This window comes from Oryx dammah, unplaced genomic scaffold (genome assembly GCF_014754425.2).
Source record: "Oryx dammah isolate SB20612 unplaced genomic scaffold, SCBI_Odam_1.1 HiC_scaffold_8, whole genome shotgun sequence".
In the NCBI taxonomy this organism is placed as follows: domain Eukaryota; kingdom Metazoa; phylum Chordata; class Mammalia; order Artiodactyla; family Bovidae; genus Oryx; species Oryx dammah.
The window spans coordinates 51,757,986-51,773,707 of NW_024070192.1; the positions used below are offsets into that span (position 1 = coordinate 51,757,986).

At 45.9% G+C, this 15,722-nt stretch overlaps 1 protein-coding gene across 2 annotated transcripts in view; it reads right to left on the bottom strand.

Annotated features, from left to right (window-relative positions):
- Positions 1 to 1,872: 1,872 nt before the first annotated feature.
- Positions 1,873 to 15,722, bottom strand: part of YPEL2 (yippee like 2) — a 65,626-nt gene continuing 51,776 nt past the window's right edge. For both annotated transcript variants that reach the window (XM_040244200.1, XM_040244202.1), the window contains exons 3-5: positions 11,598 to 11,641; positions 10,473 to 10,581; positions 1,873 to 6,623 (exon numbers count right to left, since the gene is read on the bottom strand). In XM_040244200.1, the coding sequence (XP_040100134.1) occupies positions 6,534 to 6,623; positions 10,473 to 10,581; positions 11,598 to 11,641 (243 nt within the window). In that variant the 3' untranslated portion in view covers positions 1,873 to 6,533. The remainder of the gene's footprint in view (positions 6,624 to 10,472; positions 10,582 to 11,597; positions 11,642 to 15,722) is intronic.

Genomic DNA, 15,722 nt, shown 5'->3' on the forward strand with positions numbered 1-15,722 from the left:
TCAGGTAGAACTGAGGTTTGTGGCTTTGTTTCACTGCTTTTCTAATTTGCATTCCTCAATCCTTATTTATTAAACAGTCATGGTGGGCAGGCTGGGCAAGTGTCTTTGTGAACCACACTAGAATGAGGGCAGGAGAAGACAGAGGCTAACATTTGGGACACGGTGTAGGGAACCAAGAGCGTAAGGTCAGATGGGCTACAATTCCTCACCCTATCATGAGAAACCTTGGTTTCCTCATCTACAAAATGAGAATAATCGTCTGCCCTGCTCTCCCACGAACTCCTAGGATGATATGAGGAAGGACTTCCTTGTGAACATCCTACGTGAGGTCATGTAAGCAGAGAGCCCAACACAGGTTCTCACGCAAACCAGGCACTCCATGAATATCCCTGCTTTCCCCTCCGTTTCTTTGGGAGGCGTCCCTGGTGACTCAGTGGTAAAGAGTGCTGCCCGTGCAGGAGAAGAGGGTTCAGATCCCTGGGTCGGGAAAATCCCCTGGAGAAGGAAATGGCAACTCACTCCAGTCTTCTTGCCTGGGAAATCCCATGGACAGAGGAGCCTGGTGGGCTACAGTCTATGGGGTTGCAAAGAGTTGGACATGACTTAGCAACTAAACAACAACCCCCTCTTCCAGCCTGATCTGGACAGCTGCCGTGGTTTGAGTCTGGTCCTCTCCTGCCCATGTTATCTTTTCTCCCCTCCCTGGCTGCCAAAGGCAAACACAAATGAAATGGTAACAGGGTAGCCACTGAAGCAAAACAGGTCACAGGAAGGAGATAATGCACTCAAGGACAAATAAAAGTCAACTGTAGCTGAGGCCAGAATAGGTAAGTAAAAAGTCCAGGAAAGTAGAGATGGTATCTATTTTAATAGGGAATAGTCTTTTAAAATATTATTACATACATCACATATAATTGTGTGGCTTTAATATCCTCTTTGCTCTTTAGGTTGCTTGCACAAGGTGTGAACTCTGTAAGTTGTGGATGCAACCTTCTGAAAAAATGCTTTAAAATATAGAATAAACTGATGATGTTTAGGTAAAAAGAGCCTTGTTAAAACTGTACTTACAATGACTGGCTATGCAAGGCTGTGTGTGCATATAGACAAGACTAGAGGGAAAGGTATTTGGGAAATAAACAGCTGCAATGTTAGGATGGTTGAATTGTCTCACCCAGTCCCTAGAACTGAATGTGAAAGTGAAGTTGTTCAGTCATGATCCCATGGACTGTAGCCCACAAGGTCCTCTGTCCATGGGATTCTCCAGGCAAGAATACTGGAGTGGGCTGCCATTTCCTTCTCCAGGGGATCGTCCCGACCCAGGGATCGAACCCCGGTCTCCCGCATTGTAAGCAGACGTTTTTATAGTCTGAGCCACCAGGGAAGCTGCCTAGAACTGAATAGATGTTTCTTATTTGTTCAGTGAGTGAGAAGACTTGTTTTTCCATATACTGTAACTAGGCTTATTTCCCTTTGTTAGTCAACCATTCAGAGGTAATGTTGCCTCTTTTTGACATTATTTTATTGATTCACCTGTTTTTTCCCCCTTGGCCTAATGCAATTCTGTCTCCAAAGAAAATTGGTGTAAACAGAAAAGGTTGCAGACTAACATGGAGCTTAGTAGACAGAAATGATAAAGGTCACTCCTGCACTTCTGATCTCCAAAACCAGGAGAAGTGTTTATAGATAAGCAGGAGACCTGATTTTTATTCATTAATCAGCTAAGTGTCCTTAGAGAAAATAACCCCCTAGGGCCTCAGTTGACAGATCGGTGAATGGCCTTAAGACAGATGTCCTCCTTCTGACCTTTCAGTTACTTCTGTGTTAAATGTCGAGATAAAACATGTTGGGTCAATTAAGGAGCCCTGCAAAGAATTCATATTTGAAAACTTTATTTTCTCAAATGAGCACCAACACAGATTGGAAATATGACAGAAACGCGGTTTTCTCTAATACTGAATCACTATGTACAAACACAGGAAATGGTGAAGACAAATTACTTGAAAATAATTTTCTTTGTTACTGAAGCAAAGTGACCTGAAAATGCCACTAAAAAAAATAATAATAATAAAGATAAAAGAAAAACAAAACCCAACAAATACAGTTTGTAAACACAAGCATAAATAGGCAGAGTCTGTACTGAAAGATAGTCTCTGCAGGCTGGAAAAGGGAACTGACTCTCACTTTCACCCACATGTTATACAAAAACATACGGGCAGGTAGAATTTGATACTATGAGAATGGCTTGTTTCTTCTTGGCCTTTACCTTTCACTGCTGGCTGATTTCATGACGTTATCTTAATTTTAAATATTAAACATTAATATATCTCTTTCCTCGACCTAGATCACTAGCATGTTTTCTCATTTGAGGCAAACTCATTTTTAAAAAAAATATCTAAGTTGATTGTGATCAATATTTGATTTCCCAGCCTCTTCCTGAACCGGAGGCAATGTGACCTTAAAAAAAAAAAAAAAAGCTATTTACCTACAAAATATGTGTATTATTTTACTGACATTCTTTTCAACCAAACCAGCTGAATGTTTAACATGATGTGGCTTCCACAACTGGAGCCCTGGGCCCATGATGAGTACCCTCACCTCTCAGGGAGGGACACAGCTGTGACTGCTGGGTCTTCACAAACACAGATTTCCTTTACAGTCTGTAAAAGCTGAGCATGCGAAGGAGCCAACACGCAACAGCTCCGTGCTCGGGGAAACAAACTCCTCGAGGGTTGTGCTGTTGGTCCACTCAGAAACAAAGCCAGCAGAGAGAAAGAGAAGAAAACTCTTACGTGCCCAAGGTGTAAACTGTAGGTATAGTGTCCCCCCCAAAAACGAAAACCGCAGGCACGATGCAAAGTGCTTTACACGCACACACACACGCACACACACGCACACATGGGCGCACACATACTTACACAAACAATTAAAAACAAGACTCCAATCTGTTGGAAATTCTTCCAACAAGAGGAATCGCTCTAAGTTGTTACTAAATTTATTTGATTTATTTTCTTTTCTGGCCAATAGCGGTACAACAAAATATTTCAATTCTCAACCTGGTAATGTACTGCAGAGTCTATTGGGAAGAAATACAGAGACATTGCTTCATTTATTGCCTCTGTCCAGACTAAAGTGATGGAGATCTTTTGTTTTTTTCTTTCCTTTTCTTTTGCAAGAGTATACTGGTCATCACTGTTTCCCTTAAAATATACTTCAAGAAATGCAGAGGAAACTAGAGAATTTAAAAATGAAAATAAAAAGTGCTCTCAGGGGATCTGAGAAAACAGCACCAAATATATTATTTAAAAAATTAAATATTATTTACAAAAGTATATTTCACAAGCAACTGTTTCTTATATATCCTCTTGAAAATCTTTTTATAAAGGGGACACCTGTCTCTGATCCACCAGTAAAGACTGACTCTATGTTCTCTCTGTCATCTTGTTGTCCGGGGAATTGGGCAGGCCCAGCTGATGTTCCGTGGACACTGAGCTCGGCTGGGTTGGATACACATCAAATCAACCCATCAGCGGCTGAGACTAACATCCCAGCGGGCTGGGTGTAATCCAGGGCCGCCCACGCCATATGACCTGGGGAGGCACGAGGGAGATGGAACTAGAATCTGCCGGCTGGACTTCAGCTGAAGAGGAAGGCAGCTGCTGGCTGAGGTCTAGCACGGCATGCCTTTTTCCTTTCCCCTTCTCCTTTTCCTACTCTGGGCACCCCTAAACTTTACCATCAAACTCCAGTTCCCCAAACCCACCAGGGGTGAACGGATGAGGTCTTTGGTTATGCTCTGAGTCCAAAATTTGGTGAGGAAATTAAAAAATGAACCGACTGAGGCATCTCCCTCACTCAGCTGCGGTCTCTACGATACTGTCAGACATTAGTAGACAAGCCATGAATGGAGCTCAAGTTATAAGAAGCACTTTTGGTTCTTCTTCTTAGGGAAAGCCTAATGAGTTGGGTTTTTTACCCTTGTCATTATGGAAAAACCAGCATTTTGTTCAGCTCTCTTGCACCATGTGCCCACTGGATGCTCAATGGATAGTAATTTAAATTAAAGCAAAACAAAACAACAGAACCTGGGTCTAACTGGAGCCTGCTCTGATCCATGCAAGAGTCAGAGGCCCCATCCCCAAAGATGAACAGTGGCACTCCAGTCTCCTCTGCCCCTTGAACATTCTAGGGCACCTCATATCCAGTATATGACCATGCTCGGTTTTTACACACCTACATGTTCCCCCCACCCTGACCCTGCCTGTTTTCTTTTCCTGGAAAGGATTATCAATAGCCAGGACATTCCCTGAGTAAAGGGGCTAATCAAAACACAGAAATGAGAGCCACTACTTTCAGCAGGGATGCAGAGGGGAATTTATGATTTCTGGGCTGGTAAACCAGCTTAGGAATGTGAAAGTTGAAAATGATTTTTTTTTAATTGAGATCTTGGGCCTGGGAGCCAAAGGAACTGTTTCTCTGGGATTGGAAATGAAAGACTTCTAAATCTCGGTCTGCTTTTTAGTAACGTGGAGAGAACAACTTAATCTCCCAGGGTTGCTAAAGCACCGAACGATGTGGGCCAAGAAGCTTGTGGGAACAAAATTTGGTTTTGCAGAACCCTCTTTGTCTCACGGATGCTGTCTGCTGCTAAAAGCGGGGCTACCTGGCTTCCCGTTAGCTCTCCACCCAGCACTGCCAGAGCAGGACCATGAGCATCTCAGGCCCCGCGCTCCACTAGCAGCCCAGAGAGACACAAAAAGCCATTTCCACGACAGACTCACCCTCTCTGGGAATCTGGTTCCATTCTGAAAACATCCCGGGTTGGCTGCTTTAATCTTGCCTAACAATTTTACAGGTTCTCGTCTCCTTCAACTCACTCTCTTGTGACTTTTAAGGTGAATTTTCCTATAGGATCAGCCTACTGGGAGAATGAGATGCTGAGAATTACCTAACATAACCTACACATATCTTAGCAATGATAATATTTTCAGTCTAAGCAATGAAATTATCTCAGTTAAATGAGTTTCGGTCATGCACTGCATACTGGTTAAATTGCTGTAGAACAGACTTCACAGTGTTGATTAAATGCAACAAACTCTTCTCTCATGAGCCTCACAGAGATGCGTTCCCCACTTCCCTAATATAATGAGCTTTGGATGGGGAGGTCCGGGGTGGGGTGTAACACTGGAATTTATAACTTGCCGTCTGACATCAAATTGAAGACCTTCCCATTGCTGGATCACACAGACAGATTTCTCTCCACACAAAAACATTCAAGTACAAAGAGAACAAGCTAGGGGCATGAGGAATCTGCCAGCCAGGTTGTCACTGAACTCGAAGCCTTGGGACTTTGTTTTCCGCGACTACAATGATAGAACTGGAGGAAAACACCCAAAAACTCATATGCATAAAGAACTGCTATTCTCAGTGAAGCCAATGCATACAGGAAAAAAAAAAGATGCACTTAACCTGTAACAGTTCAAACCTAAACTATTCCAGGCTCTGCCCCACCCACCCCCACTTCCTTGCCACAGTACTCTTCTCTTATGAAGGTTCAGAAAAAAAGGTCAGTCGGAATTGCTAACTGGTTCTACTTTTTTATTTTCTCTGGCCCAAGATCAAGGCCATTTTAGCTCCCCAACTGCACCTCCCCCTGCTGTGTTCCCTGTTATCCTCATTGATTTTTTTTTTTTTTTACTTGATTGCTGGTCAAAGCCTTTGGGATATCTGCATCTCGCGCACATTGCAAATGACAGTCCCCTCTCCTGTCACCTACAGTGGCTGAAGAGGCAGAGATCACCCACAGGAGCAGTGAGGCATCAGTCATCAACACCTTCTGGGCTTTTCCCAAGTCATCCCCGGCTGCCAGGACACACTGCTCCCCCCACCAGCTCGGCCTGGGAGAACCAGGCCGGCCCCCTGCCCCACCAGCGAAGACTAGGGGCCATCCTTCTTGCGCCCTCATTCGCTAACCTGGCACATTTGGTGGCAGGAACAGAAGCTTCTGATCAGAGAGAATGCAGTCATGAGGTATTTTTTTTTTCCTCTTTGTCCTCTTAGACAAGTCGATTATTTCAAGCCTAAGTTCCCAGGTCTCCAGGAGCAGCACAAGTCTGTTCCTACCTCTCCCCTCCCGTCCCCTGCCCACCCGGGACCCTCACACCCCCGGGCTGGGCCACTGTGCTCCCGCCCAGCGGCCTTCAGGCAGCTCTGCAAGGGCCCTGGGGCCTTCGTCCAAGTGGGCTGCCGCCATGCGGGCAGGCGTCTGTTCCTTTTGTTGTTTTGTTTTTTTCAGCCAACACTAGAACAGAGAGAGAAGCCAGGATCAACTCACAAACAGATACAAAGCAAAGAGACAGAGAGACAGCGGTTTAGAGGCCGGTCACCAGAAAGATGGCGTCAGGGTGGGCGAATGCCCCAGATGGCAAGGCCCCTAAATGGATGGAACCACGTGTTCAGTCACTCTCTCACGCTTGGGTAGAATGTTCGGTTGGATGGCATTCACGTGGACGCGGGGTTGGCTGGATGCTCTCCCATCAGTCCCAGCCATTGTCCTTGATCATGTGCGCTAGCTCAATGATGTATTTGCCTTCTTTATATTTCTGGCTGCTTTCAAAGGCGTGTTCCTATGGAAACACAAAGGAAGAGAAGGTGGAATGACCAAAGACGCGCAGGTGACTTCTGGCGTACAGGAGCAAAGGCAGGGCCAACGACAGGCCTCGGGGCCTCTGAAGTCTGGCCCCAGCCTCACTGAGGAGGCCCACCGCTCAAGCACTCCATGCCCCCTTGGCTTAACTGCAGGACTGAGGCATCACCAGGGCTGTCTCCACATTTACAATAAAATTTAAATATTTTAAAATTTAAGTATTCTAAATATTTTCTCAGTATTTGCAGTAGAGTTCGTTTAGCATCTTTGCTCAAACGTCATCATCCCAGTAAGGTCTTTATTGAAAACCACAACCTCCCCTGCAGCCACCCCCCTTGCCCCTGTCACTTCCTGCTTTACTTTTCTCCACAGCACTTAACCACATTCAAACATACAGCATAACTTGTATCTATTTTGTGTCTGTCCGTCTTGTTCACTGTATACCTATTTTGTGTTTTGTCCGCCTTGTAAAATCTTATGGGCACTTCATTTTTGATGTTAACCAGAAATCTGTCCTATGGAGGTATCTGTAGAATTTCTGTTTCAAATTTTTATTATTTTGGGGGGCTGTGCCAAGCAGCTTCTGGAATCTTAGTCCCTCGACCAGGGATTGAACCTGGGCCCTCAGCAGTGAGACCATGGAATTCTAACCCTTGGACCGCCAGGGAATGCCCACTGTGCCATTATTTTAAACTGTGCTTGTTAGGCTGAGAGAAAAGACACTGGGGATAGGAACAAAGTGTACTGTATTGCCAAACAGGTCTCTCTTTTATTTCTTATCTTGCTATTTCCATGTCAGATGGGTTAAGTTTGTTTTTCCATCACTGCCTTTCTCCAGGGAGAAAGAAGCTGTATGAACTGCAGGCTGAAGGACCTGCCAGCCCTTGAGCCCCACTCAGCTGCGAGGCCTCCAGAGGGCAAATCCAGCACAAACCAGCTGGGAGGTGCCCATCTGAAACACAGCTCCGCAGGCTCTCCCAGCTAACAAGCCCCACAGAAACAAGTCCTGCGTTGGTGTGGCATCAAGGTGATATCCTGTTTGCAGATACAGAAAGCCAGCTTGGTGTGTTATCTAAAAAACAGTGGGTGTCAGAGTCATCAGATGGCGAAGCTCAATGGGCAGAACAGCGGAAAAACTCTCCCTTCTGGGCCCCCCAAATCGAAAAGGAGCTAAATCCTACTGCTGAAAGGTGCTGGGCAGCATTTGTATTAACTGTATCTTCTGTTCTAGAGCTCAGGGGCTCTGGGGCTCAGAATGCGAGTTCGGACTTGAGTCTCTCATTCAGAGAGGAGTCATCCCCCGTAGCAGAGAGGGGAGGGGCGCCAGGAGAAAGTGCAAACACACCACACACACACACACACACACAAACACAAGAGCTGTGGGCTCAGCAGTAATTTCCCTGACACTCATTATTCCCCAGCTCCGTCTGCATGAGTGTGATGTGTACACAACACAGGAATATGGTTTAGGAACAAGACCTGTTGTTCCATGATAGTGTGTTCAGAATACAGGGGGAGGAAAGAAATAAAACTAGGAAAGTGACAGCGTGTCCCTATTTAAAAAAAAAAAAAAGAGAGAGAGAGAGGGAAAAGAAAACCAATACGCCCACCCCTCAAGCCTCAAGGCACTTGCAAAATGTCATGAGTGGACTCCAGGAGACAGAGAACAGGATCTGGAGTTGACACAAACATCGCAAATTAAACCCTGCTCCTACTGCTTCCCAGCATCAAAAGCATCATTTAAGCATCTGCCTTCCATTAATAGTTTGCAAAATTATAAGCTTTCCGTTTACAAAGTTGGGATAACTACAAGTACTTCACAGGGTCATCGTAAGGATCAGAAGGAATAATAGAATGAAAGGCTGGAGCACTGGCCCTGGTGTGTGAGAGGGGATCAGGGAATGTTTGGGGAGATGGATGTTTTTCTGTTGTCCTGTCCAGCTGTTTGACTGTCACCTGTGGCTTTCCTCCCAAGTATCATGACTATAAGCATCCTGAGAGCAAGGAATGTCTCTCATTCACTTTTGTATCTAACACAAAGGCTCTTAAATAAAGCTTTGTCAAAGGACTGGATTTTTTTTTTTTTTTTTGCCACTGTGTGGCATATGGGATCTTAGTTCCCCAAGCAGAGATCCAACCCGTGTCCCCTGCATTGCAAGGTGGATTCTTAACCGCTGGTCTGCTAGGGAAGTCCTCAGGACTTAATCAGGAGCCAAGCCGGCCAACTCAGGATTATTTTCTGTCTATGATCCAGCACATCTTCAAGGAATAAGATAATCAAGAAGTTGGGAAACAAAGAAGTGGCAGAACATTTCTGGGTAATCAAAACCAGAACTGAGACCCCCAGACCACACAGCGGGGACCAGCGGCCACACAGCAATCAGAACGGCCAAGGCCCTTTCTCCCAGATGAACCTGTGGCTAAACCTTCTCAGCATCGTGAAACACAGTGTCTAGGTTTTTCCGTTCTCATTCTGCACATTCCAGGGAAGACATGAAAGACAGACTCTAAAGGCTGTGCTCTTTCCCTGGACTCAACCTGCTGCAGCTTTTATGATCTGAGTATTTTTAAACTTTATTTCAACAGAATCATACTTTCATGGCTGGCTTCTCTTGCTCAACGTCTTTTTTTTCACACAGACTCATATTTTTAGAGCAGTTTTAGACTCATCGAAAAAAGGAGCAGAAGACACAGATTTCCCCTATGCTCCCTGCTCCCACATATGCAGAAGCTCCCCCACCAGCAAAGTCCTGCAGAGTGGTGTCTTTGCTGCCATCAACAACCTACATGACACATCCTTATCAGGAGGTTCTGACTGCTCCTTCAGGTGCCTTCCTAAGCAGGGTCCTATGAGCCAGCCCCACACTGACCCTCTGAGACAACATGGAATGAAGTTCTCTCCCAGAAACAGGAAGACTGCCTTTTCAACATCCCCACCATGATAGAGAGGGGAGAGAAAAGCACTGTGAAAAGATCTACCAATAATAATAGCAGCAACAACAACCATAATACAAGTTGCCTTTCACTGAACACACGTACCTCCTCTCACCCTGGCAAGGCTCTGCACACTCTCCTAGCTGCCAAGGAGACATTACAAGTATCTGTCAGTCCAGCGCAAGGAGTGTGGGTTCAATCCCTGGTCAGGGAACTAAGATTCCGCATGCTGCATGGCATGGTCAGAAAATAAAAATAAATAAAAATTATTACCCTGCCTAAGCCTCAGTTTCCTCATCTGTAAACTAGGGATTAAAATATGGCTCACACTCTAAGGATTCTGTGAAGAGTAAATAAAATAACGTATGCCTGGGACACAGTAAGCGGTCGGGAGATGTCAATTGCCATTACTACCACTATTACTACTGACTGGGCTTCCCTGGTGGCTCAGAGGGTGAAGCGTCTGCCGGCAGTGCGGGACAGCCAGGTTCGATCCCTGAGTCGGGCAGATCCCCTGAGAAGGAAATGGCACCCCACTCCAGTACTCTTGTCTGGAAAATTCCATGGACTGAGGAGCCTGGTAGGCTACAGTCCATGGGGTCGCAAAGAGTCGGACACGACTGAGTGACTTCACTTTTCACTATTATTACACTGAGAGGGTGCGTGACTGTGTGTCTGTGTGTCAGGAGTAGGTGAAGGATTGAGTAGCAAGAGTGGACTATCAATGCAAAGAGGATGCTTGTGTTCCAGGAACTGCTCTTTGAACTCAGTTTCCCATCCTCGTTGAAGATAATCCCACAAGGCCAGGGGAAGCAAGTGGGAGAATGCATTCCAGTGTCCGACTCTCAGTTTCTTTACAGCACACTCTCCACCAACCAGACGCCTCAGTACTTACATATTTCCAGCCCAGAGTGGTTTTGCAGTTTTCACAGTAAATGTCTGCGACGGCGTGCAGTCCTGTTAGCAACACGCGCTCTTCCGCCGGCCCGCAGCCCACGTTAACTCTGTGCCAGGGACGGGGAGAAAGAGAGCGGGGAGTCAGGCAAATGCCCGTCGGTTGTTGAAGCTGAACTTCCAGCAAAAGATTAACTGAAGACGGCTGCCCCAAGGGAAGCTAACGCTAAGAGCATCATCTCTAACTGAAACTAGTAGCAAACTCCCAAAAGGCAGCCACATGGAAACATCTCCATTGAGCTGTTTGTCAGATCTGAAAGTTCTGATTCACTGAGTCGACTCAAAATAGTCTTTATGGTTGAGATTTTGCTTAGAATTTTTCTTTTTTCAGAGCTTTTCTTAACAAGTGCTTTTAGGCTTGTGATTTAAGGGGACAAACTGATAACCACACCGAAGCCCACAGCCATGAGCACAGGTCCGCAGAGCTTCCTGAGGACGGACTGTGGCTGGAGATGTCAATCGTGACAGCAGAGTCCTGCCCTCATCACAGGGACGGATGAGCCCCATCCATCAGCTCTCTAGACTCCTACACGGAGCACCTATTATTTCAAGCTAGACATGCTAGATTTCCATTTTCACAGTTCATCAGGCTTGCTTTCCCAGAGAAAGCTGTAAATGATGCTGAGGGCTGTGGCAGACCATACGAGGGCATGGAGGCTCTTAGCTCCTTCCACTTTACAAAGCCTCCTCCAGCCTGTCCTCCAGCGGATCCCGGGGTCTTCTGTTCATCTTCCTCTCTTCCTCAGAGACATGTCTCAGGTCTAGTTCTGAGACCGTCGTGGTCAGGCTTCAGGAGAAGCACTCCAGCTTCTTTGCTAGGAGCCTATAGGCCTCTGTGCTTACTGGAGTACTGCCTACATTATTTTTAGCCCAAGATGATCCCCCCCTGCTGAATTCCCCAAGGATGACTGGCTAACATGTGTGGTAAATAATGTTCCATGGGGTTGTGCATATGTGTGTGTGTGTCAGAGAGGACAGGTTCCGTTGTATAATCATCAGAGTGTTGCTTTTCCCCATCCCTCAAAATTTGCACGGAACAATGGATGTACCATTCAGAGACACTCACACTGAGTTAAAGAGGTATGCTCGTCCTTGACTTCCTTGGAACGACTGAAATGCAAGAAGACAAATCGATGGTTAGAGATCCATTTCACCCACCCAGGGGGGAAACCAACCCCAAAGCACAACAGTCATGACCTTGCAGGATTGACACAGCTAAAAGGGAGCAGTGAGCCAGTTAACTGTCCAGCTGGCAGATGGCATGGTGGGAGGAGGAGAAGGCAGAATAAACAGAGCTACGGAACCCGGGTCAGCCCACACTTGGATTGGCAAGAAGACAGCATTAATCCACATTGGCCTTTCCTGGACCCATATGATTTTGGCCATCTGTGCTGCCCACAGCTTTCCTCGAGTCGGCCAGGGCACAGCCACAGGCACAAGTACCTCTCCAGGCCCTCTTGGTACAACCCTCAGGAGTCAGCAAAGAATCCCCAAGGTAAGAATGAACCACCAAACCCACACTTCTCGCTGGTCTTACTTTTTCGGAGACCCTAATTGCTCGAACAGTCACTGTCTTCCTAACTGGCAGCACGAGGACTTTCCTGGTGGCCCAGTGGTTTAGAATCCACCTTTCAATACAGGGCACACAGGTTTGGTCCCTGGCTGGGGAACTAAGATCCCACATGCTGTTCAGCCAAACGAAAAAGAAAAACCTGCAGCGCGGAGTTCTCTCTTTTTGAGGTGTAGGCAACTTGATCTCCAGGTCACAGGAATGCCCACTAAAGGGTGATCCCACCTTAACTTCTAGCTTAAATAGGAGCTGGACTGCCAGGAGATCAAACCAGTCAATCCTAAAGGAAATTGACCCTGAATACTCATTGGAAAGACTGATGCTGGGGAAGACTGAGGGCAGGGGAAGAAGTGGGGAGACAGAGGATGAGATGGTTGGACGGCATCACTGACTCAGCGGACATGAGTTTAAGCAAACTCCAGAAGATAGTGAAGGACATGGAAGCCTGGCATGCTGCAGTCCATGGGGTCACAAAGAGTTGGACACAACTTAGTAACTGAACAAGAACAACAACAAATAGGAGTGTCTTTCTTCTGGCTGGAGGATGGCAGGGACTGGGAGAAACCGGAGCCTGAAAGCTCACCGTGCGATACTTCCACTAACACGGGCCCTGGGCGTGTTTCCTCCTCTGGTTGCACTGGAATGTCTGGCTGACATGAGCCAGCTATGTCCTGCACGGCTGCCTGCATTTTTTAATGTGGCTTGACAACTGTACCCTGAATTAAACATCCTCGTCTGCTCTGAAGACCACTTGGAAAAGAAACAACCAGACAAAATAAGGGACTCTCCCGTGACCTCTGTTATTCAGTGGCTGGAGAGATCCAGGGCTGGCTGGTTAACAGATGACCAGAGGGCAGGGGAAAACCAGACAGGACACAGATCACTGCGCCCAAGACAGCTGTTGCCAGAAGCAATGGACTTTAGGGATCGGGGCCACCAGCCATAGAGAAGGGTTAAAATTCTTGACTTGTGGAAAAACTGTTTTTGGGGCAGCTGGATGGTTGGCTGCCTCCAATGTGCAAATGCACCAGAAGCCTTGGCTCCCGGGTACAGCTCCAAGGAGCAAGCAGGTGTTTCCCAGCTGCTGCTCGGGCAAAACCAGCTCTCTTTCCTTTGGGTCTTGAAGCATCTCCGGGGAACACATGAGCTCCAGGCTAGAATTGAGCATGAATACAAGTGTTACAGCCTCGAGACCATGCCACATGCTCAGATGAGACAATGTCTCAGCGTAACAGGTCATAGATTTGGCCAACCAGTTAGTTCTGTCTTGGAGCACACAGACACCCAAGCACCACCAGGATGGCAAAAGTTTCACCATCTGGCCCCACCACCCCCTGCAGTCTCTTCTCTCCCTACTCTGCCACTGTCTGTTCCCCTAGTCAGGCCAAACCATGCGCAATTCCTGGAACTTGAATTTCACCAACTTTGCCCACGATCCTCCCTAAGATGGGGAGGTTCCTTCACTTGACCAATCTCAAGCCTCAGCTCGGCCTCCTCTCCTTCGTAAGGCTTACTCTGACCTCCCCAAGAAGAGGTACCCACTGGTACCCATGGACGGGACCTGTCTTGCTCATTGCCTGTTCCTTTTTTTCTTAGCTCTCAGCACACTTGATTTCAACTGCCTGTCTGACTAACTCCCTCACTAGACTGTGAGCTCCCTGAAGACATGAACTGTGTCTTCAATGTCTCTCTGAACCCGCAACACATAGCATGAAAAATCTGGCATCATTTACAAAATATTTATCCCATGAGTCAACTGCCTCTAACTTCCTTTAAAAAAAAAAAAATTGCTGCTTCTGGGCTTTAAGACGTCAATAATGAGACTGATGTTATAAAAGTAGGATCCTTGCAATTTTTTATAATGGGATAGAGTAGCCCATGGGCTTCCCTGGTGGCTCAGAGGTTAAAGCGTCTGCTTCCAATGCGAGTAGACCCGGGTTCGATCCCTGGCTTGGGAAGATCCCCTGGAGAAGGAAATGGTAACCCACTCCAGTATTCTTGCCTGGAGAATCCCATGGATGGAGAAGCCTGGTAGGCTACAGTCCACGGGGTCGCAAAGAGTCGGACACGACTGAGCGACTTCACCTTCAGAGTAGCCCAAAGAGGTTCATTTATACCCAAGTACTTAAAAATGTAAAGTTATGCATTTTCCCTTTGCGAAAAAACATTCCAAACTACCTGGACAAAAAGTTGCTGACAATACTGACTTGGCAATATTTAAAAAAAAAAAAACACGCACACTAAATCTGCCCCTTCAAAGTAAAGGCAACATTTTGACAGGGAATGGAAACCTAACTCCTTTTCCAAAGAAACTTGTACTACAGAGACAACTGGTATTTAGCAATGTTTTCATCTTATATGATCTTTGTAGTTCAAAATTGAAATGTCTGTACAAAAAAACTAATTCAAAATGGAGACTACTAAGAAAAAAAATGCAGGAGAAAATCTTTGTGACTTTGCATTAGAAAAGACTTCTTGGATACTACATCAGCAGTACAATTTATAAAAGAAAAAAACTGCTAGATTTCATCAAAATTTTAAACTTGTGCTCTGAAAAACACTGCTAAGAAATAAATCGTATCCTGGGAGAAAATATCTATGAATTGCTTTTCTAACAAAGGATTTGTATCTAAAATATATAAAGAACTCTCAAAATTCAATAATAAAATAAGAAATCCAATTTTAAAATGGACAAAAGATTTGAAGAGACTTCACCAAAGATAAGCAGATGAGAACAGGCCCATGAAAAGATGCTCAACATTCCTAGCCATTCAGTTCAGTTCGGTTCAGTCGCTCAGTCCTGTCCGACTCTTTATGACCCTATGAATTGCAGCACGCCAGGCCTCCCTGTCCATCACCAACTCCCGGAGTTCACGCAAACTCATGTCCATCAAGTTGGTGATGCCATCCAGCCATCTGATCCTCTGTCGTCCCCTTCTCCTCCTGCCCCCAACCCCTCCCAGCATCAGAGTCTTTTCCAATGAGTCAACTCTTCGCATGAGGTGGCCAAAGTACTGGAGTTTCAGCTTTAGCATCAGTCCTTTCAAAGAACACCCAGGACTGATCTCTAGAATGGACTGGTTGGATCTCCTTGCAGTCCAAGGGACTCTCAAGAGTCTTCTCCAACACCACAGTTCAAAAGCATCAATTCTTTGGCGTTCAGCTTTTTTCACAGTCCAACACTCACATCCACACATGACTACTGGAAAAACCATAGCCTTGACTAGATGGACCTTTGTTGGCAAAGTAATGTCTCTGCTTTTGAATATGCTATCTAGGTTGGTTATAACCCTCCTTCCAAGGAGGAACCGTCTTTTAATTTCATGGCTGCAGTCACCATCTGCAGTGATTTTGGAGCCCCCCAAAATAAAGTCAATGCAAATGAAAAACAACTGACATAGCCCTATTAGAATGATTCAAAAAAAATTTTTTTAACTGACAAAACCAAGTGCTCTCAGGGACACTGCAAAATGGCAACATCTGGACAGAGTTTGGCAGTTTCAATTACTCAAATGTAATGAAAACCTATGTTAATACACGTAACAACATGGATGAGCTTGAAATGCTTTAGGCTAAGAAGATCAGTGGTTGCCAGAGGTAAGGGGTGAGAGTGACTACAAA